The 22,834-nt window shown below is 48.8% G+C and overlaps 1 protein-coding gene across 2 annotated transcripts in view; it reads right to left on the minus strand.

Moving 5' to 3' along the window:
* Positions 1-22,834, minus strand: part of AARS2 (alanyl-tRNA synthetase 2, mitochondrial) — a 158,127-nt gene that overhangs the window by 47,379 nt on the left and 87,914 nt on the right. Inside the window, exons 16-20 of one of the 2 annotated variants that reach the window (XR_014962889.1) lie at positions 21,535-21,644; positions 20,671-20,779; positions 15,474-15,596; positions 13,805-13,920; positions 9,942-10,025 (exon numbers count right to left, since the gene is read on the minus strand). Coding sequence is in view for 1 of the 2 variants with exons in the window: in XM_085610188.1 (XP_085466314.1) it covers positions 9,942-10,025; positions 13,810-13,920; positions 15,474-15,596; positions 20,671-20,779; positions 21,535-21,644 (537 nt within the window). In the remaining variant the exon portion in view is untranslated. The remainder of the gene's footprint in view (positions 1-9,941; positions 10,026-13,804; positions 13,921-15,473; positions 15,597-20,670; positions 20,780-21,534; positions 21,645-22,834) is intronic. The other variant, XM_085610188.1, reaches the window with a different exon arrangement.

Here is a 22,834-nt window from a genome sequence, read left to right on the forward strand (position 1 = left end):
ACGACTCTTGGTGGCCCCCCGCCCTGGGCACCGCACCCAAACCGACGGACCATGCACGCAACCTGGGCTTCATCCTGGACTCCTCCCTCTCCAAGACCAGACAAGTCTACGCCGTCTCCTCGTCATGCTTCAACATCCTGCGCATGCTACGGAAGATCTTCTGGTGGATCCCCACGGAGACCAGGAAGACAGTCACCCAGGCCCTCGTCACCAGCCGACTGGACTACGGCAACGCCCTCTAAGCCGGAACCACCGCCAAGCTCCAGAAGAGACTCCAGCGGATCCAGAACGCCTCAGCCAGACTCATCCTCGACATCCCACGAAACAGCCACATCTCTGGACACCTGAGGAACCTGCACTGGCTCCCCGTCAACAAAAGAATCACCTTCCGGCTCCTCACCCACGCACACAAAGCCCTACACGATCAAGGCCCAAGCTTCCTCAACAACCGAATCAACTTCTACGCTCCCAAACGCCACCTCCGATCAGCCAGCCACGCCCTCGCCGCCGTCCCCCGCATCCGAAGAGCGACTACAGGAGGAAGGTCCTTCTCCTACCTGGCCGCCAAGACCTGGAACTCCCTCCCGACTGACCTGCGCTTGACCCAAGACCATCTCTCCTTCAGGAAGAAGCTCAAGACCTGGCTGTTCGAGCAGTAGCGGCACCCCCCCCCCCCCCCCCCCCCCAAGCGCCTTGAGACCCTACGGGTGAGTAGTGCACTCTATAAATGTCACTGATTGATTGATTGATTGATTGATTGATTGATTGATTGATTTATTGTTGTTTGACTTTAAAAAGCTTTATTGATAACTTTGTGGATTAATAGTGCAATTAATATATTTTTAATGAATGCTTATAAATGTAATTCTGATTGATGTAATATATGAGGACATAAGCAATACGAATGGTGGGGATGCAAGTTATAGTTAACCAGGTAACTGTAACCGGTTAATTTCAGTTTTTTGTGTGTTTAAATGGTATTTTTAACTGACATTTTCACCTAACTATAACATCACTTTAACTTTTGTTCTTTTTCAGTAAATTTCTGAGGTTTTGTTATAATGTAAACTAAGATATTCATACCATACTTATTTTGACTTCTCTGATTCCTTAACTTTGGTCTGCGCTTTTTGGCATATGTTCAGTTATTATACACAGATCTCTCGGCTTGTGTGCGGGTTGCTGGGTTTAGGTCAGCTCCCTTTCCTATATGCCGTGGTACAAGGCAGGGTTGCTCCCTGTCTCCACTGTTATTCGTGGTTGCCATAGAGCCCCTAGCCACATGAGTGTGGCAGGACCCATTGATCCGGGGGTTTGAATGGTCGCAGGCGCAATCAGACAGAATTGTGTTATACGCAGATGATGTTTTGGTCTTTATGACAGATCCTTGGTTTTCTGGGCCCCAAGTACTCCAGATACTCTGGGTGTTCGGGGAAACCTCGGACTTCGGAGCCAACCCATTGAAATCTGTGTTATTTCCAGTGTGCAGTGATCAGGGGCGGGGCGGCGTACCTGGGCCACACAATTATCTCATGCTACATGCGGCTTCAAATATTTGGGTGCCTATCTCGCCGTGTCCCACGACGTGGTCAGATAATATCAATGTGCTGCTTTCATGTATATGTGAGGAGACCAAGATATGGTCCTACCTACCGCTATCCCTGTATGGACGGTTTGCAATTTTTAAGATGTTCTCCCTGCCTCGGCTGCTCTATCGGTTGCAGAACTTCCCATACAATATTCCTCGCACATGGTTCGGCCAAGTAAATGCAATCCTGAACAAGTTCATGTGGGGTGGAAGGGCCATTCGCGTTGCATTGCGTCCCTGCACGCAGTCAACATATTGTGGTGGGATTGCAGCGGCTGATGTATACGCTTATTATGCAGCATCACACCTGCTGACCATCAATGAGTGATGGTACAGCTTGCACACAGACCCAGCATATGCAGTTGAGAGTTTGAGTTGAGTTAAGCATACCCCTCTTGAAACTTCTTTACAGCCGCATGAACCTTGACTTCTTGCCCCCAGCCAGTAGAACGGTTGTTCAGCTCTGACAATACATTGTTAAGAAAATGGGCTGGGAAGGGCTCCTGACACATACGACCCGCTGTGGCAGGATATCTACCTGCGCCCGTGGCTGAACTTTCAGGCTTCCATGCATGGGACCCCCTCGGAATCTCTATCCTTGGAGACACCATGCAGGGTTCCACTCTAAAATAATTTCAGCAACTACAAAATGAATTTCAACTGCACCGATCGAAGTTTTTTTTAATTTTTTTTATTTTTTTGAAACCTTTATTACAGAATTCAAAAGATATACAAAGATGGGCCTACAACCTTCGGGCCGGCCGCTAGTAGACAGTATGAGCATAGAATACAGTCAGTAAACAGTCGCTGCAACGTGAGAGAGGTCACAGGAGTTGAAAGAAGCGTTGGCGGCCACACCGTCCGGACCCCCCACATGGCGGTTCCATTTTTATATAAGAAACGACAAACAAACCCACAAGGCAGCCAAAAGTCAAAGCAACAGTATGAGCTCCCCTGGGGAGGACCCTGCCGATCCACAGGAATAGCGGGGGGGGGATAGGAGACAAAGTGGACTCAAGCCCAGAACCAAGGCGACAAGCAGACTAAGGAGACGGGGCCAGTGCCAGATCAGGCGTCAGCGGCGGGGTACAAATTCCGCCACGGTAGGTGTTCCAGGGGCCCCACACTTTCACCCACTTCCCAGGCTTACCTCTCGCAACATACACTACCTTTTCCCGAAACATACACCAATCCATGTTGTCCTTCCACGCCGAGACCGTTGGCAACCTCTGGGAACCCCACAATTGCGCAATGTCACGCTTGGCCACCATATATCCCAGAGTCACCCACCACGTCTGCGGCACTGAGTAGTCAGTCGGCTCCCACACATTTAGCAGACATCTCCTCGCCTCGGGAAGCAGCGTCACATGCGTGACTGCCTGCAACACCGCGTGCACATCACGCCAGAATCGTGCCACCTCCGGGCATTCCCACAAAATATGGAGGAAGGTCCCTAAAGAACCACACCCACGCTTACACAACCCATCCACGGCATATCCCATACGCATCAGACCCGGCCCCGTAACATAGACCCTATGGAGTATCTTGAGCTGGACGAAGCGAAGGCGAGCCGGTATGGCCACCTCTTTCGGGGAGGCCACCGCAGACACCCAATCCTCGTCATCCAGCTCCAATCCATCGGCCACCCACACCTCACGAAGGCTAGTCAGCAGTCCCGAGCGATCGTTGATGAGCTTTTTGTAAATCAATGAAATCGTGCCGTCCGGTACATGCCCATCTAGCACTCTATCTTCCAGAGGGGAATACTCCGGGATGGAGGCAACATCCGGGAATACGGAGCACAGCGCGTGACGGACCTGGATATATCGAAAGTACTCCCTGTCCTGCAACTGGAATTCAGTCTGCAGCACATCGAACGTTTTGAATCCCCCCCTCGTCCAGAGATCGCCCACCTTGCTGATGCCTATCATGTCCCACTTCTCAAAGCCCTTCGAGGTCCACAGAGAGCCCAGCCGCTCAGATGCATACAGCGGCGTCGCCCGGGTCAACCGATCCTTCCACCCCATCGCCGAGTTTGCCGCGTGCCACACCCGTACCGCGACCCGCGTAGGGCCCGTCAGACGTGCGTCGAGCGATCTAGAATAAAGCGCCCGATTATAGTCGCCACCCGGCAGTAATAGTTTATCCATTTCAAAGGCCGGGTTAAGAGCGGGCCCGTAAAGGCCGTGGTTTATAGCAGCCAGCTGGGAGGCCCAGTAATATCGTTTGATGTCTGGGAGGGCGACCCCCCCGTCGTACCACGGGAGCGTCAGCTTCGCAAGGGCGATACGCGGCCTACCCTCCCAGAACAGGCGTCGCTGCAGACTCTCCACCTCGTGAAAGTAGCGCGCCGGGACAACGTCCATCGTGTTCTGTAAAGCGTATAGGAAACGTGGCAGCGACATCATCTTAAACAATGCCGCACGGCCGAGCGGTGAGAGCGGCAAGCGCCTCCAACGCGCCACGTCCTCCTTCAGGCGCTGGAGGGGGGGGAGCAAGTTCTGTTTATATCGGGCCTCAGCGTCCAGGGTAATGAAGATACCCAGGTACTTAAATCCCTGCGGAGCGATCTGGATAGGACAACCCCGCGGAAGGATAGGAGCCTCCCCGGAAAGGACATACACACAGGATTTAGCCCAGTTGATGACTAAGCCGGAGTTGCGGCCAAATGAATGCAAAACATCCACAAGTACAATCAGCGATTTACGCGGGGAAGCAAGGTATAAGAGAATATCATCAGCGTAAAGGGATACGCGATCCTCATACTCGGGGGTCCATCGGAGACCACAGATAGAAGGGTGCCACCGCAGCCACTCCGCCAGGGGCTCCAAGGCAAGCGCGAAGAGGAGCGGCGATAGCGGGCAGCCCTGCCACGTGCCCCTGCCCAGCTCAAACGGAGCCGACACTCTACCGTTCACCGCCACCTGCGCCAGCGGTCCGGAGTATAACAGTTTCACCCAACCAATAAATCCCGGGCCAAAACCAAACTTAGCCAGCGTCGCCCAAATATATGGCCACTCAAGCGTGTCGAACACCATAGTGGCGTCCAGGGACGCCAAAATGGCCGGCTCTCGTATGAACGGGACCCGCGCGAGCACCCCATGCAAACGCCGCAGGTTGAGCGCGGTGTTGCGATGAGGGATAAAGCCGGACTGGTCCTGGTGAATCAGATCGCACACCACGCCAACCAGCCGATTAGCCAGTACCTTGGCGAGAATTTTGGGTTCCGCATTCAACAGCGAAATGGGCCTGTAAGACGTGACCCGATCCCGCGGCCTCCCCTCCTTATGAATAACCACGATAGTGGCCAGACGCTGGTCCAGCGGGAGGGAACCCGCCGAGCGGGCCGCGAGGAACATAGCACGGAGATGCGGCATCAGCGTATCCGGTCGTAGTTTGTACAATTCGATGGGAAGGCCATTAGGACCCATGGCCTTGCCGGAGGCGACCGAACGTATGGCGAGGGCAATCTCCTCAGATGTTGGGGTCGCGTCCAACAACACTTTATCCTCCTCCGAGCGGGAAGATGCCGGGGAATACACCCCACGGAAATATTCTGCAAAGCAATCAACAATTTCTCCTGGTTCAGTGACACACACACCATCCAATTTCTCAATCGACGGGACAACTCGACTCGCTCTCTCCTTTTTATCCAGCCACGCAATCAGTTTACCAGCCTTATCACCCACATCATACAGTCTCCCCTGTTGCTCTCTACTGAGGCCCCTGGCTGCCTCCGTGACGAGGGCCTTGTAGTCCGCCTGCTTGAGTCGGAGAGCATGCAGTTTGTCGTCCATCACCCCACACTCCAAATCACCCTCCAACTCGGTTATCTCAGTTTCAATACGGGTCACCTCCTCCCGCTCGCGCCTCCGGGAATGGGAAATAAGGGACAGGGCCTCCCCCCGGAGTACCGTCTTAAACGCCTCCCACAGAGAAACCGCGGACGACACAGACCCCACATTGTCTTCAAAATATCGCTTAAGAGATTTAACCAAATCTGCGCGAATTGTGGGGTCACGCAGGTACCAGGGATTAATCGGGGCCACCCTCCCCTCCCCCCTCGGGACAATGTCGAAGTGCAACAGGAGCGGGGAGTGGTCTGAAATACCCCGCGCCAAATGTCGTACCTCCCCAACCCGCCCCGCCTGTACCGCTGGCATCAGGACATAATCAAGTCTCGAAAGACTGCCATGAGCCCCGGAATGAAAGGTGTACTGTATCTGCGTAGGATGTTTCAACCGCCAACAATCCACCAGCCCCAAGGTATCCAAGAGGCCGGACAACCACGCTTGGGCACGGGGGAGATCCCTAGGAGGGTGACGATCCTCAGTCCCGGAAACCACAGCGTTGAAATCCCCCCCAACCACTAGAATCCCCTTCGGAAGGCCAACGAGGAGGCGCCCCAGATCCGCAAAAGTAGTCGTTTGCAACCCTGGCGGGACATAAACAGAAATGAAAACAATCACTCTACCCTCCAATCTACCCACCAGAACCGTTTATCGTCCCCTGTCATCATGGAGCACCTCATCAACTTCCAACGGGAGCGAGGTCTTAGCCATAATGCCCACACCCCTCGAACCAGACGTGAAGCCCGAGTGGGCCATAAGGCGATAGCCCCGTCTGTTCATGGCACGAAAGGAGTTTCCAATGAGGTGTGTTTCCTGCAGAAAGACTATATCTGGTGAAATTCGTTTTAGGAACTGCAGGACCACCCCCCGTTTTATCCTGTCCCCCAGTCCATTAACATTCCAGGACAAAAGACTCAGTCCCCTACCCCCCATCATAGCCGAAGTCGATCAATCGCCCCCCCAGAGAGCACTTTAGAAATAGCACAACAATACTTCTGCCTTGTGGTACAAATAAACAATACCCAACACCAACCCAACAACCCCAACAAAACTCCCCCCTCCCTGCACCCCTGCATGAGCCCAAACAGCCCCCCCAACTTGCAGTGTGCCTGTCGCCCCTATGTGATTTGAACTACTAAGACCCCTAGAGGAGGAAGGAGAACCCCCTCGAGACCCAGCACCTCCTCCAATGGAGGGGAGACAAGACACAACAGACAAAAGACCCTAAGCTTGGCCGAAAGTGGCATCATCCGGAGTGAGCCCCCGTGTCAGTACCTCAGACCCGGTCCGGTGGGCACTCTCCTCCCGACCCCCCCCCATCCCGACCATGACCCCCAGACAAAGTGTCCAGCCAGTCCCCGGCCGTTTCAGGACGATCAAAAAAGTGAGTGCGACCATCCGCCTCCACCCGCAGCCTGGCCGGGAAGAGCATGGCATATTTTAAGTTCATGCCTCGAAGCCGCCGCTTGACGGCCAGGAAACTCGGTCTCTGCTTCTGGACCGCCTGCGTGAAATCAGGATAAAAGTTCACTTCCATGTTCTCCAGCTTAATCGGCCCTTGCAGTCTGGAAGCTTGCAAAATCGCATCCCTGTCCCGAAAGTTGAAAATACGGGCAATAAGAGGCCGCGGATGGGCTCCGACCTTCGGTCTGCCTCCGGGAACTCTATGGGCCCTCTCCACAGCAAAGAATTTACTCAGTCCTCGAGGCTGGAGATGGGTAGAGATCAGGTCCTCCACAAAGAGATCCGCTGCCGACTCCTCCCGTCCCTCGGGTACTCCGATGATACGGATATTATTCCTCCGGGCCCGGCTCTCGGAGTCCTCCAGGCGCCGATCCATGAGCGCACTTGCCTGACGGAGCCGGTGCACCTCCGTTTGAAGGGCCGCTACCTCAGTCGTGAGGCCCGACGTGGTGTGGGCCAAGGAGTCGACCCGGTCATTCGTCTTGGAGAGATCAGCTCTCACAAGGTTGACATCAATGAGGACCGCGTCGAGTTTGTGTGCCAAAGTGTCGAATTGCTGGCCCACCGAGGTCTTCATCTCAGCAATGGCGCCCATGACGTCTTGCAAAGTCAGATCCGTAGGCAAATCCGGGGCATCCGGGGAGCACTCGGAGGACTTGTGCGATCCGCCGGGAGATCCCTTCGGGAGGGTGTAGCGGTCCATGACGTTGGCCTGATGTGCGGTGCCACGCCGGGTCGACTTGGCCTTCAACCGATCCCCATCCTGCTTCGTGGCCATCGTCGTGTATCTCGCACCCGCACCAGCCACGCAGTGGAGAGCAGGCAATCAAGGCCAAGAGCCTCGGGGGCCACCCCAGGACGGCAGAGCGGGCCACCGCAGGCAGGCAGGCAGGGTCTCCCAGCGAGGCCACCCCAACACAAAGAAGCGCTGCGATCCCACTTGCGATACTGGCAAGGGGACTCAAAAGCGAAAGTGAAAGTGTGGGGTACGCGACTCGCCAGACCCAGCCCGCCGTTGTTGTTCACTTCGCCACTGGGTCGCCCCCAAACTCGAATCTGGGGTCAGGAGAGAAGTAGGCCGCAAACTTCAGTCGGTACCCGGGGTCCAATTCGAAAACGGAAAACGGGTCAGGCTCACCGACACAGTCCCCTCAACCGATTCAGGATGAAGACAGGATAAACGTAGGAGGTTGCGGAGGTCCTCGGGAGCCTCGCACCTACGCGGCCATCTTGGTTGCGCGCTAGGCTCCTCCCTCCACCGATCGAAGTTTTATACATATTTGCAGTTGAGACTTGCTACTGACTTCCTTGTTCCGCTCACTGAGTGACTTGCCCTAATGCCACCCCCTTGAGAGTCTCTTACTAATGGGGGACCTAGGAGCCCATAAGATCCGACAGATCTATCAGACGTTAACCACACATACTCATACCTCACTACACAAAACCCGGGGGATGTGGGAAGCGGATATGCCTGACATGACGGATGATGACTGGACGGAGGCTCTCGGTAGTCCTCGTGGTGCCGCAATATCCACACGATATTGTCTCCTTCAGTTTAAATATCTCCAGCGTGTATACTTCAACCGCTCCCGTCTTTGGAAGATGGGTGTTATCCAGTCCCCTATGTGTCTTAGATGCGGGGAAGTGAAGGGAACCTCTTTCCACATTGTTTTGAGCACTGCAGCCGTTTTGGGGGACAATTTCGAAATGTCTGGGCTGGGTCCTGTCCCGGAGCCTCCCGCTTGACCCCGAGCTGTTCCTGCTACATAGCAGAGAGGGGATTGGAGGGAATTGCTACAAACAGCACCTCTTGTTCTTGGGCCTCATGCTTGCCAAGCGGGACATCGCTCAACGGTGGAAAGCGATCTCCCCACCAACTATGGGCGGGTGGAAGGCGGCCATGGACAGATGAATGGGAGCAGAAGTCGCAGTCTATCAAGCACGTAGCTGCCCACAGAAACATAGGAAAATATGGTCCCCTTGGGCGACATACCGGGGCATAGACTTATCCCCCCCCCCTGCCACCATCAGACTCCCTCGAAACCCGGTCCTTACATCTCCACGACCTTTAGATACCCTAGATGAGCAGCTCTGGTGTCATTATACGCACACTTAGACACACTTCGGTCAGTGAATTCTGGGGTAACCTGTGCCAAGTTTCAGTTTTAGTTTCAGTTTTCGGGCCAGCAGGTCCACAGGTTAGCTTGTTGTGGAAAAGTACTTGGCACTATCTCTTTCGAAATGTATCCATAATGTATACTTTAGGCTTTGTTCGCTATGTACCACTAAACTCAGTAAAATCTGTCATAAAAAAAAAAAAATTAATACTATAGCTAATTATGATGTTATTTTAACGTTTGTTTTTTTCAGTGAGTAAATATATTCTCTCTCTCTCTATATATATATATATATATATATATATATACCTGTTTCTTTGCTGATAAGGAGCGAGTCAGGAGCGCTTATCTTCATATATATAAATATATATATATATAGAGAGAGAGAGAGAGAGAGAGAGAGAGAGAGCGAGAGAGAGCGAGAGAGAGCGAGAGCGAGAGCGAGAGCGAGAGAGAGAGAGAGCGAGAGAGAGAGAGAAAGAGAGCGAGTGAGAGAGAGAGAGAGAGAGAAAGAGAGCGAGTGAGAGAGATAGATAGATAGCTAGATAGATAGATAGATAGATAGATAGATTGAGTGAGTGAGTCAGAAAGAGAGATCATGGCTGAGTAAACAAACTGGTGTTTCCCACATGAGGTACAGGCCCTGGGGACGGATCCCTCTCCAAGCAGGAGGCCCTGGTAGCTCGCTTTTAAAATGAAAATATTTAAAATATGATTTTCTGCCATTTTTAATGCTACCTTAAACCCAGAAATCACTGACGGCAATACTGAGAATGTAAACTTACATAATTTAAGGACAGCTTCAAAGTTTACCTCTGTGACCTTAGGTTTTACCAGAAGCCTGTCACCAGATGTGGCGCAGGCATCTTGCCAGCTCTGTCCAGTTGTTAGTGTGAGTGAACAACTACAGGAAGAACTTACAAACACTGAGTCAGCGGGAACCGTGTCGACGATCACGAGCTGGTCAGGATGTTTCTCTAGAAGAACCCGGGCCTTCTCAGCAGCCTGGAGATGAAACACAAAGCACAGAGAGCCTCAGCGTAGAGCAGAGCTCCAGGAAAAGCAAGGACGAACCACATTTAATAAGACTAATTCAACGAATTATGGACAGCGTGAACCCCTCTGTATGGCGGCATCAACACCCCCTGAAGCCATTTGCAAAACAGGAACAAACATTTGATTTGTTACAACAGTATACCTGGGAAGGAGGTTGAACCCCACATCACCCCAGAGTTAATACAACAGCAGTGTGTTGATTCTTCAAGGAGCAACACTATGTCATTGGCCGAAGGTTCACAACCCAGGCCAATCAGGTGATCATGTATTTTAGCCCAGGCACCTGGATATGCTGAGGCAGGAGGGTGTAGCATAGCGGAGGACTTCAGGGATTGGTCAGAAGTGGTCGGGGCTGGTTTTGGAGTGTGTTGGCTGAGTGACTGGCTGTATCATTTTGAGCATTGAGGGGTTGTATTTTTTAATGAATGGACGAGGGAAAAGTTGGAGAGGAGATCTGAGAATTTATCAGTGAAGTCTTCTTCTGCCCAGAACGCCTCTAGCGCAGATGGTGAGGGTTGTGAGGAGTGCCGTGTTAGTAGCTCCAGGGAGTTCAGTGTCACTTGCGTTTTTGGGGGTACAGGGCCAAGAGGACGTATTTATGACAGCGAGGTCTAATCCCTGCTTATGTGCGTGGTCCATACGATGGATGCAGTCGCCTATGAGAAGAAGGCCATCTGGGAGGTGTGAGGATGTGGAGTGAATGGTTTCCGGGATGAAGAGGCCCTCAGGCTCTGGGTACGTGACGAGGTCTGCAGTAACTGGTGCCTGGAGTATTGCAGCGCAAGCATTACTGAGCATGCGTTACACTTATCATATACTTTCTCTTCCATCTATCTCCCTTCTCGAATTACATATGCTGTTGGTTAAGATATAGGTTTTAAATATAAATGCAAGTTTATTTAAGTCATTATTATATGCAACATGATAATTTGGTCTGCTTGAATATATTCATGTTTTCTGTATGGATAAAATTCTCTTTTCCAGCGACTGGTCTTAAATACTGAACAAGCTTTCATAGAAGCGGATAATGTGACTTCTTGTTTATTCTTTTTAAAGAGTAGGCAAGGTTTACTGAATGTAAGAAAGTCAAAGGCTCCCAGGTACTTTCTGCTAATCGTTTATTCTGAAAATGTGACAATGTTCAGATACAATATATAAACTCAGAAAGAACAGAGTGTACTGAGGTAGAGAGGAACTTTGTGCCAGAGACTCGAGACAGCAGAGCCATAGAGAGCTGTAATTGCCTTCCTTCTCTGTAGGCTACAGGAGGGACATCTCGCCCACACTCGGCAGGCTTCTCTGCCTGCCTGCAGATGCAGACAAGGACGAATGATCTCTGAACCTCGAAGGAGGCTGCTTAAAGTGATAAGCTTGGTTTAGTAAACTGAAAGGAAGGTGGAGTGGGAAATATCAATATATCATATCAATAGTATTATACAACCACAACGTTACTATAGGTTTTATTGTTCCCCTCCTGGTAAGTATTGTTGCCACGAATTGACCTGTTTTTACTATTCATCTTGTATGCAGTGGGATAGGGTTTTGATTTCAAATAAATATTGAAAATATTTTTCTGGATTCCTAGTGTGCTTGAGTGGCCTATCCATGATAAAAGGGGGTACGGGTTCCACTAACTATCCCTGTGATACCTCACAGGATTCATTGTTACCTAAAATGCATCTCACTCAAGTAAAGCTTACTGGGTTGCAGGATGGCTGCAGTGCACCCGGGTTTCTGTCTCAGGTTCTTACATTTACAAAGTCCTCACTGCCAGAGGGTCTAAAAAGCCTATTACTGGCTGAGTTTTGAAACGAAATCCTGAAAAAATATCACGAGTGGAATGTGAGTTCCGTAGTTTAAAGGTGTGTGATACTTAGTATGAAATGTGTGAGATCGGGTCTATGTGTTATGAGGATACTATGTGTCCGTTTGTGTCGTATTGACCCGGGTATGATTGGGAGAATTGGTAGTACGGGGTGCTAGGTGATATAAATCTTACTGTGTTGGTTTCGGTGGAGCAGGTTCTGGCCCAAAGCACTTCCTGGCTCTAACTGGCCTAAAAAGGGAACTGCCCTAGCCCGCCGTCTGCTGCGGGAGACGTCCAGACAGTGTGACACCCCAAGGAGGCGACTGAATTAAGGGGAAGGCAGGAAGCAATGTCACTTTCTGTGAAGATGGATGATGGAATATGCTGTGATGTCACTTCCTGTGAAGGTGGGCGATGGGGAATAAAGTCGCCTTGCCTGCCTTCTTCTTTTGAAGATGTTTTGGTGGTAAACCAGTGCAAATGGTTGATCTGAAACTAAGAATACTGCTGTGTTTACTTGCAGCTATGCAGACCAAGCTTCTATCCATGGTCTTCTCACAGTTCTCTCTAGAAAATGCTCACTCTCTCACCACTCTTTTGGGGTCCTTTGAAGGTTCTAAAACGTGCTTTAGAAGAAGACAGATTTTCAGGGCCTGACCTGTCAGTCACCAGACTCCATCACATTTACTCTCTCATATGGGTAGTTAGTCTGCACAACCTTTCTGCTGCAGCTAGCAAAGACCTAAGTCATCCTGACGGCTCTTACCCTCAACGCATGCAACAGGGACTCCTCCAGTGACTAAATGCTTCTCAATGCGAGGTCCTTGCCAGTGCCCCTATCTCTGAACTGATGTGTCTTAACCACTTTTAACGGAGATGGAAAGACGTTGCACAGGAAGCCCCAGAAACAATCATTTTAAGAGCCCATCAGGAGGGTGGATCAGTCGATCCCCGCTCAAATCGCAGATTTCTGCATTCCCGATGAAGCCTCCGTTGTAATGTACAGCAGTTCGTAGGGAGCAGAAGACAAAGATTTTTCTTTTCTTGTCATCATTCAATACTTTGTGTAAATAGTTGAAGCCAGTTTTTCATTGCTTGAAATCTGTCTGTTGACAAAGATTAGAACCAGATCAAAATCCCAAACCATCCCAACCTTCAGCTTCGCTCCCAGACCCGAGCAGACTGCTCACACCTCTGTGATATTTATGCATAAGGGCCGGCGAGCTGGTCCTGCAGCTTCATTTCCCTTGAGTGAAAAGTGTTCAAGCCCTGAACATTTTCAAGGACCTTGATATACTTGACAATCATGAATTTAGTCTTGACGTCAAGTGTTGACATAATGGGAGTCTTCCTGCAGTGCACATCAAAGGTTTCCTTGCAAACGACGTAAGAGAGTGGACAACCCAGCTCAAAGTTCAGAATCCCTCCAAGGAGGACACCAGCCAGGGTTCAAGGGAGATGAGTGAACCCCATCAGAGCACGCTTGGAAACCGTGCAACGAGGATCATATTTGCTCCTGGTACTCCCTGATGCCGAATAACGGGTGGAATTCATGGGCATGGAATGACCTTGCGTGCTGTGCTCTACCAGATTAGAAGGAGAAAGGGGTAAAATAGAAAGTGCAGGCTGCAGTAAGAGCAGGAGCTTCTCAGTAGGCAGAGGACAATTAGCCAGGACAGATGCACTTGGATATAACTTTAGCTGGATATCTCCAAGCGGCAAACAGATGAGAGTCAGGAAGGAGAACAGAGAGAAGGAACTAATGAGCAGTGGGAAAAGCAGGCAGGAGCAGAAGAGGCAAAGTGCAGAGAGCAAGAAAAGCAGGCAGGAGAAGTGTCTGAGCTTCTCACAGAGGGCGAACACAGAGAACACAGATGCTTTGAAGAGGGCAGCGGGCATTGACGCTCACATTCTACCTCACCTTACCTGGCGCGTCTCCAGCTTCCGGATGGCTGTATTGGCGGTCCTCTGAAGAGACTTCAGTTCCATCTGCAGCTTCTTCCTCTGCCACTGCGGCATCGAGGCACTATCCACACTCTGATATCAGACCCATGCAATGTGAGAAGCACAAAAACGTCAAATGTGGTAAACAATGGGCATGATCGAAACTCCTGCCCTCCTGAAAGACATCTCTCACATTCTTCCATTGTAGCTACTTATTTCTCATACCACAGCTCTTGAACACAACCATCTCTTTATCATGGCCTCTATTTGACCTTTTCCTCCAGATGGGTTAGAGACATTGATCTGGTCACGGAGACAAAAGTTTCATGTATCCTCTCACCCACTTTATCAAGTAAACCCAAGACATAGGTGACTGACGAGACACTGTGGTCTGGATTTCAGGTAAAAGCATGAAGCAGAGCTGATCTCAAAGCTGTCTCGTTAAAGTGATGCCTCATGAAAGTTCAAGTGTTGCAAGGCTGATATCACTTTACAAGTTTCAAATGTAATAATGCACGGGTGGTCGGTTATGTTGCGCCTCACTCACGTTCAGTCTCCCATAGTAAAGAACTCTAAAGGTCGGAGTACTGGCAGCTGAAACGGGCACATGGGGTCGAACCCCCCCACGGATAATGGCGGCCACTGTTAACTATGCCCAAATAATGGTTCATCACGTATGTATACTGACTGTATGTGGGGAAAGCTGCTCTAAACCCGCAATCCTGATTTACATGTACAGTGTGTATAAAGGGGCAGAGGGAGACAGCAATGACTGTGCCCCCTCAGCACAGGTACAACCCTTCCCAGGTCCTCCATCTCCTCATTGGATCGCTGAAGTCTAACAGACAGCAACGTTCATCTAACAAATGGAAGGGCAGGCTCAACCCCTTTCCCTGATTGGATACCGGCTACCATTTGTAAGGCATCTGCCATCCCATAAAGGGAGGTGGAGATGGAGACCTGGGAGTGGTGACCAGAACCTGACAACGCCACTTTTCGCTCCATGCCTTTCCTGCACCCGGAGCTCCACCAACAGCCTCTTGTAACTTCCTCTTGCACGCGGGTGGAGCTGGGCTGCCATGGATGGCTGGAGACTATTGTGTGCTTGTAAGAAGGACCCTGAACGATAACAGGGACACTCCAAGGCAAACAGGCATTGCACAATGGATCTCAGATACCAACGAAGGACACACAGTTCACTGATGATGAACTGCACATAATGAGAGACGACCAGCATACCTTGAAGGAAGACAGGCAGATCAGGTAAAGCAGGCAGGTCTTAGTAGATGTCAGACAGAATCTCTTGTGCCCACTGGACGACAGGGACCGATAGAGGAGGTGATATAGATCACTGTGGTTGTGAGATGAGGCTGGCACCACTTTCAAACCAAACCTGCTAACCTCTGAACTATGACTTGTGTTCATTGCACACTCAGCACTCTCACAATCTTAGCTTGGCTGTGGCTGAGTTTGCCACTAAATTATGAAATAAAAAAATATATATCCACTAGATGATGATCCAAATAGTGTTTAACAAAACTGATAACACACAAGCTGTGCTGATCACCTCCTTCTATTACGAACTGAAAAATATGTCAGTGAGCAGACAGCTACCCCCAGTATCCTGTCTCCCCAGCCTTACTCACATCTGTCAGCACACCCACTTCCTTCGAGAGCCGGTGTGCCTCCAGCAGGGAGGGGCTTCTGGTCTTTAGTCGCTGGGAGATGGACTCCACTTCCACGGCCAACATTTGGCCATCTTCTCGAGCCTAGAGAAGGTGAAAGAAAAACTCAGCGCACCAAGTCAAAACAAGAAATCATGCCTTGTGCACAACAAGAAATGCAATGTTTACATTATTTAGAGAATTTCCAACTGAAATATGTCATCTGTAAAACTGCATGCCATCGCACATAGGTTTTGGTAACTTCTCTTCTTGGGGGCACAGCGGGAGCGGGAGCAGGAAAAGAGAAGATGGACAACCAAGACAGCGCCGGTCATCTTACTGTGAAGATGAGACATAGGTCAAGTTGGTGGAGCCGAAGGGGAATTAATGGGATTGTGCATCATTTTAGAGAAAGTTGTGAGATACATGTACGATAGAGAGGAGACATGGGAGTTGAATCCTTTATGGGGGCGAGGATATCCCAAGATGTGGAGGGAGGAGAGTGGATGTTAGAAAGTGCGACTTACCAAAGAATAATGCTTAGGGATAGGGGAAATTACAACAAGGACTCCTTAAGAGCTAGTTCAGGCGCCAGCAGATCATGGATGAAGGTGAAAACCAAGGTGCTGCAAAATGGCAGCCAGGCAGGTAGCACCATGACAAAAAGAAGGCTGCAGAGCCTGAGGGGTAACATAAGTCAGACATGTATCTGGAGTAGCCGATGAGGTTGGTTTCTGATGTCTTAATGAGGAAAAATAAAAACATACATGTTACACAGCTACAGTAAGCAGGATTCCCATGTGTAGCTTGTGAGATATAGATCTGGACAAAGTGGGTCTAGTGGAAATTCGTGGTCTGAGGAAAGATGCACCTGAGTGGTGGAGGGTAATGATTCTACATGGAAGGAAGTGGAATTTATGGAGTCGATTATAACTGAAGTTGGGGTAGGATTTTTCAAGAAATGGTTTCGCAGAGTGGGAGCGTGAAATTCACCGTCACTGGTAATGCAGTTTAACTAATGTCTTCCAAGATACACATGGGATCCAGGTTAAAATTATTTGTGGGGTCCCAGATCACATGACCCAACTCTGAATATATACGGGGAAGAACGGCAGGTGAGAGCAGAGCGCAGCAGGCTTTCACCCTTCTGATATGAAAAGAATGTCATCTACTTAAGGTTTGGATACTGCTTTTAATTTCTTTGCCAAATCTCAGCTCCTGCCCTTTTTGCACAAACATCTCACCTACCCCCCCTAAACCCCCGCTCAGACGCTGCCCTCTGTGCTCACTGACACTACTACTCACCAGTGGGGGCTAGGGGTCTTTGAAAGTGGTGGGCAAGAACACTGGCGCCTATTACCAAAGAGTAAAACGAGCCAGCCAGACATCTTCTAGAAAGGTTCAGGGGGTTCAACCTGCCTCCTTATCCCGAACATTTTCAAAAAGATGGAGGTAAAAGTGCATTTTAAAGCAACATTTTCACATAAGCTGGCCAAAGTCATGCTCAGAAAGGGCAGTCATGAAATGTCCCAGTTCTTTCCTAGTGTTTCTAGAAAGTCTAAGAGTTTTATGTGACCTCACAGGAGATGTTTTAGCAGAAAGAGCCAACAGAGCAATAGGAACTCAATTGGTGGCTGAAAGGAGTTTGGAAAAGGTTTTTTCCCAGACGATGTAAACTATAACGGAGAACACCGCTGATGAGCTGAGTCCTTTGGGGTCATGAAGTGAAGGACTGCAGGACTTGTGCTTATTCTTGGCTGGAAGGAGAAGGGATGGAAGGCAGAAGCTGATGAGAAAGATTATTTATATGAAGCGAGTTCAATGTCATGGAGTAAGATACACATGAAGAATTTGGTAATGCCTGTTTATAAAAGGAATGGAACAATGCACCATATGGGGACCAGGCACATCATTCTCACAGATGTCAAACAGTGGAAGGAGCGAAGTTTGAAGGATATTTCATTAGGAGGAGAGTACTGGTGCCTGTGAGGGAGAGAGATACAAAGAGTGTGTGTGTGTGTTGGCATGTGTGATACTGTGTATGTGTGTGTATGTTCAGTCAATATGTTCCACATGAGATGTGTTGCAATGTTGTGTGTGTGTTGTCATCACTACTGCAAATGTTGAACCCTCGGACAGTATTTAATGTTGTAGAATGCTTTAATTTAAAGAAGACACTGTGATCTTTGCTTCCCACAGGTTCCCTCAGTGATCAGCTCCTTTGTTTCCTTCCTTATTTTTGAACCTCACGATCTTTAAATGGACTCAGCCTCATTTTTATATATGTATCTGTTAAAATGTGTGCAGTGTAGCCCATGAGGTTGCCTGGCAAATCTCTATCATCAAGGTGGCATGATTTTGAAAGGACGGCTGCTGCCTGTTTCTTACTCCGTGTACAAGAACACCCTACTTGAAGGCGGACAACTGTTTAACAATCGAAGAACCGGGGACCACACAACAGGCATTCAACATGTTGGAAGCTCGTCTGTCATAGGACAAACACTTATACCAAAGGATGGATCTGTTCATGTGGAGCAATTATCCTTCATGTTGTGAATGTGAAATTTCTGGTATTTCATCCACCCAACAAATGCTGGCTCCTCTGCACATCAAAAGAAGGATTCAGAAAAAAAGAAAGTAAGAAACGGCTCCTGGTTAATGTGAAGCTATGAAAGGCCTGAAGAAAACTCAGAGGAGCTTTTGAGACAACATAGACAAGTAAGATCCCACACCAGAAGCTTAACTATGAGAAAGAACAAGAAGAAGTAATGACCAACAGAACAAGTCCAGAGAGTGTCCAACTTCAGAATGTTGCATGATAATCAGAACCGACAAGTCTGTGCAAAGAGTTGTCAATCATGATATAATGTGGGTTTTAGACCAGAAAGAGCCATTGGCTGGTAGTAGCCGAGTCATCGCCCTTACATTCAAGTTGGCTGATGGCTAGAAGAACGAACCATCAATGGCCGGACCAACCCATGAGACAACCACAGTGCAGTGTAGTTGCATCAGCCCAGATCTCCCTGAAGAATGAATGTCCCTTAAACACCAGGTGTACGCAGGGTTTACAAAAATATACAAAAACAACCTGCAAACATATTTTTCACCAGTAACCTAGGGCCACATGCACAAACCTTTTTGGGGGTCGCAAATGGGTCGATTAGCAGAATTGGCCTGTTTGTGAAAGCGAAAAGGCTTTTGGGGATGTAGAAAGCCCCATTTACGATTCGGTAACCTATTACCCAATTGTAAATTGGGTTGCTGATTTGGTATTAGGATGGGGCGTGTTTAGGGTGTCTCTTCCTAATACCTAATCGCAATGGTATGTGTGAATATTTTGCAACCAAAATGCGGTCGCAAAACATTAGCAAAATACCGCCAATTTCAAAATTTCAAACTGGTGGTCACCCACTCACAAACGACTTGCGATTCACTAATAAATGCGTTTAGGAAATTGCAATTCTGAAGTTTTGCACATGTGGCCTGTAGTATCTAGAATAGTTTTACAACCAGACCTTACCAGTGAGAAAGAAGACAGCTTAGTGGGCTCATCTCATGGAAAACCAAGGGCATCAAGGCAAAGGCAAATGCCCTGGACACAAGAAACACTCTAACTAGCTTTCCAATCACTGCAAAAGGCTATTTGGATCAACATTCTAAGGGCAGGCAAGGAATTCATTATAATGGATGCCAAGAAAGGCACGCCAAGAAGCAGGGACTGGAGTGGCGTACAAGGTAGCAGCGAGACCAGAAGTGAAGTTGTGTCCCCGAGCGTAACAGCTTCATCCCATGCAGAGAGTGGCCAAAATTATGGGGAAAACTTGCATCAGAACAATGCATGTGTATCACACAGGAAAGCTCAATATCTCAAAATGTGTACATAAATATCAAACTCATTCAGAAAGAAAGCCAAGCTGGCAAACGGATGCCCTGTGGTGATTTTAGTACAAAGGTGGGTGACTATGCAGGAGCAGAGCTAGAGTAACAGCAGGTTTGGAACGCAGTCAATATGCCCCGCGCCTTAGTCCTCACCAGGCACACTACGTGTTCTTCTCGAACCCTCACCCACATAGTAATAATCTGGCATGTATCATCATCGGGTACTCACCACCAGGTGGACTCAACCTGACACTTGGAGGAAGCACTTTGATATTCTCTATATTCTTAGTGAGATCTTGGGACAGAAAAGGTTAAACATATCTCCAGAGAACCCTAAACCAATTCTTTAATTGGACGGGCCCTGTGATATGGTTAATAACATGACACAAAGAGGCATTTACTGAGCCAGTGTGTCTATTCTAGGTTGTAAAAAAATAAAATCAGTGTAATCAAACAAATGATTATCACTTTTGGCATTTCCTTTTAATTTCCCAGGAGAGAATTTGACAAATTGAACACCCTGACACAGGGCGAGAGGCCCGACATGCATTGGGGATGGGCATGTTATTGATTTGTAAATTAAAAAAATAATTGTGGAAACATCATAACCAGAAAAGGAATAGAAAATGAAGGTCTAATTCATATTTGCACGGATTGGATTTATTTGATTAACAGTAATGAACATATGAAGATCTTGGAGTAACAGTGAGCACACCAATAAAAGTATTCATTTACAAAATAGAGGTATCATTATAGAAATCAGAGAAGTGAGGACAAGGGATGGACACTACCCAGATCTGGGGACATGCAGTTTGTTGTGCGTCAAGGGAATTTTGTACATTCCAACTCAGCGGTAGGGAGTTCTTAGGAGATCATCAATGCTGAGAAGATCAAAGCTCTGAAAGACAGTAGGGGCAGGATCTCATCAATGGTGGGGAGATCAATGCTCTGAAGAACATTAAGGGGCAGGGGGAAAAGATTATTATGGGAGTTAATGAAGCAGTTTTCTTGCACCTGCTTCAGAGATCTGTGTAATCTATAGGTAATTGTAATGTGTTTGCGATGTAAGCGGGTCGATGTGCTTGCCGCGGAGTTACATGTGTATCCTGAGGTTTTAGTCAATTGTCTAACATAGATCTGTGGGTGAATACACCTCCTTCACAGACGTGTATATACTGTACGCCACAGGTTACCGTTTTGCTTTCCGGCCACACTTCCCGCAAGTCTTTGTCTTCTCAGCGCTTAGTTCTGTCTAAAATCAAATGGGAAGTAGGGTGCTGGGAGAGCCCCCTCGCCTCACCTGCTTGGCCTGCTCTCCTGTAACAGCGATGAGGCGGCTCACTCCCTTCACCAACTGGCGCTCAGAAACGATGACCACGTCCCCCACGGTGCCCGTCCGCAGCAGGTGCCTGAAAAAGAGACAAAGTATAAAAGGCAGGGAGTCAGGCACAAAGAAACTGTGTATGACAACAGCCCAGGAGGTCAGATTCAAGCGCCCCACCTTGTACACATTGGCTGGGTTCGTAAGTGGGGTCAGGTGGGGATATGTGCGGTACCTTCTTGCGCGACTTAAGTCATCAAGGACATCCTCCGTAAGATAGCTCCCTCGTGTGATGGGGAACGGGAGGTAATACTTATGGATATGACGAGCATCAAATGCAAAAAGACTGTTTAGGATAAGATGTTTACACGTATATTTAGGTGATAATTAAGACTGGTAATTTAGACTGGGACACTAGTGCCTATTCCAAGAAGAGCATAATGAGGGCTTACTCATCCCAGCTGGTCATAGTTCGAGGTCACTGATTCCGCAACACAGTGCGCTGGCGATAATGCCTGGCACACAGTGAGCACAGACCCAGTGCCCCAATTGTAATAACTGGTGCAAAATAAAAACAGTGATTGCATACATTAGTCCCATACATTTGAGCTGATATAAAACTGGGTGCAAAGTCAGAGTCCGGCCATAAATGTTACTGAAATTGGGTGTGTTTTTGCTTTCAGTTAAGTGGAGTGTGAATATTTGTGGTAAAAGCACAAGAGAACATGCAAGAGCAGAAAGACTAAAGAACAGGCTTTGTTGAGAGCTTTGCAAACAAACCAGCAAAACTCGCAGGCTTCATATTTGATTTGTGAAGGTGTGATGGGACTGAACGGAACTTACGTGCCACAGCAGAGCTCCACAGACGTCCGAGTCCCAGCCTGGGAATTGTCCTCTAGCAGTCGGTCCACGGAGAGACCAACTGACACCACCCTGACGGGATCGGGGTACACCTGAGCAGGTGAAGGGGAGCAGAAATAGAGACAGAAAGTTGCTAGTGCACAGATTTTATTAAAAAACAACAAACAGTATTTATGTGTATTACCCACAAATCTTGATAACACAACCAGCTAAACCCTCATGAGACACAAACTGCAGAGAGCGTGAAGGGCCCCGGAATAAACTAGGTTCTACTCTGGAGGGAGCCAGAGACTTGAAAAGATTTTGCAAGGCAATCTCATACAATTTTATCGGCAAAGGGTAGAGTCAATTACTTCGCCATGCTTGTCACATCCTTGGTACCACCCTGGAGCTTACTATCCCTCCTGACACTTGAACGTCATCTAGCAATCAGGTAGGTGACTTTGCAGCTCGAAAGAGTCGAAAACAGTCTTTTTGTGTAATTGAAAACTGTTTGACCTAGAAAACATCGCTCATTTTGACGGCTACACTCCAAACCTGATAAGAATGTATACTGTTATTCCCAACTTTGGCTAACATGATTCAAGAGGGGAAACTTAGCGGGCAGGATTGAAGGAGTAAAGAAGTGATTTAAGATTCAAAATTGAATATGCTACTTACCAGTATGCATCTGTTCTTGGCATGTAGGGCTGCTGACATTCATATCTGTGCATAGATCGCCGCCTAGTGTTGGGTCCGGATGTTTGCACGTTGTTGTCCTGGAAGAGTCTTCGAGGTATCCTGGGATAGGTGACTCCTCCCCTGGACCACAGTGCACATGGGCATCCTCTCCATCCTCAGATTGTTTTTCGCCATTGTGGCAGTGATGGAGTAGATACAGAAAGTGATGACCATGCTTACAGTAATTCTGAGAGCTGCAGCTGCTACAGGCGCCGGGGAGGAGGGAGGGCGATATGAATGTCAGCAGCCCTACATGCCAAGAACAGATGCATACTGGTAAGTAGCATATTCAGTTCGAGGCATGTGGGCTGCTGAATTCATATCTGTGCATAGAATGTATAGCAGTGCCCTCTATTAGCGGCGGCTACCAGTGCCAGCTGCAGCGGTCTGAAAAAGGGTTTTGAGAACAGCCTGTCCTACAGCTGCCTGCTGTTTTGATTGCACATCTACACAATAGTGTTTGGTAAATGTGTGTGTGGTGGACCAGGTGGCTGCTCTACATATATCATGCAGGGGAATATTTCCTAGAAAAGCCATGGAGGCCCCTAACTTACGTGTTGAG

Source organism: Triturus cristatus, chromosome 6, assembly GCF_964204655.1.
Source record: "Triturus cristatus chromosome 6, aTriCri1.1, whole genome shotgun sequence".
Taxonomy (NCBI): Eukaryota; Metazoa; Chordata; class Amphibia; order Caudata; family Salamandridae; genus Triturus; species Triturus cristatus.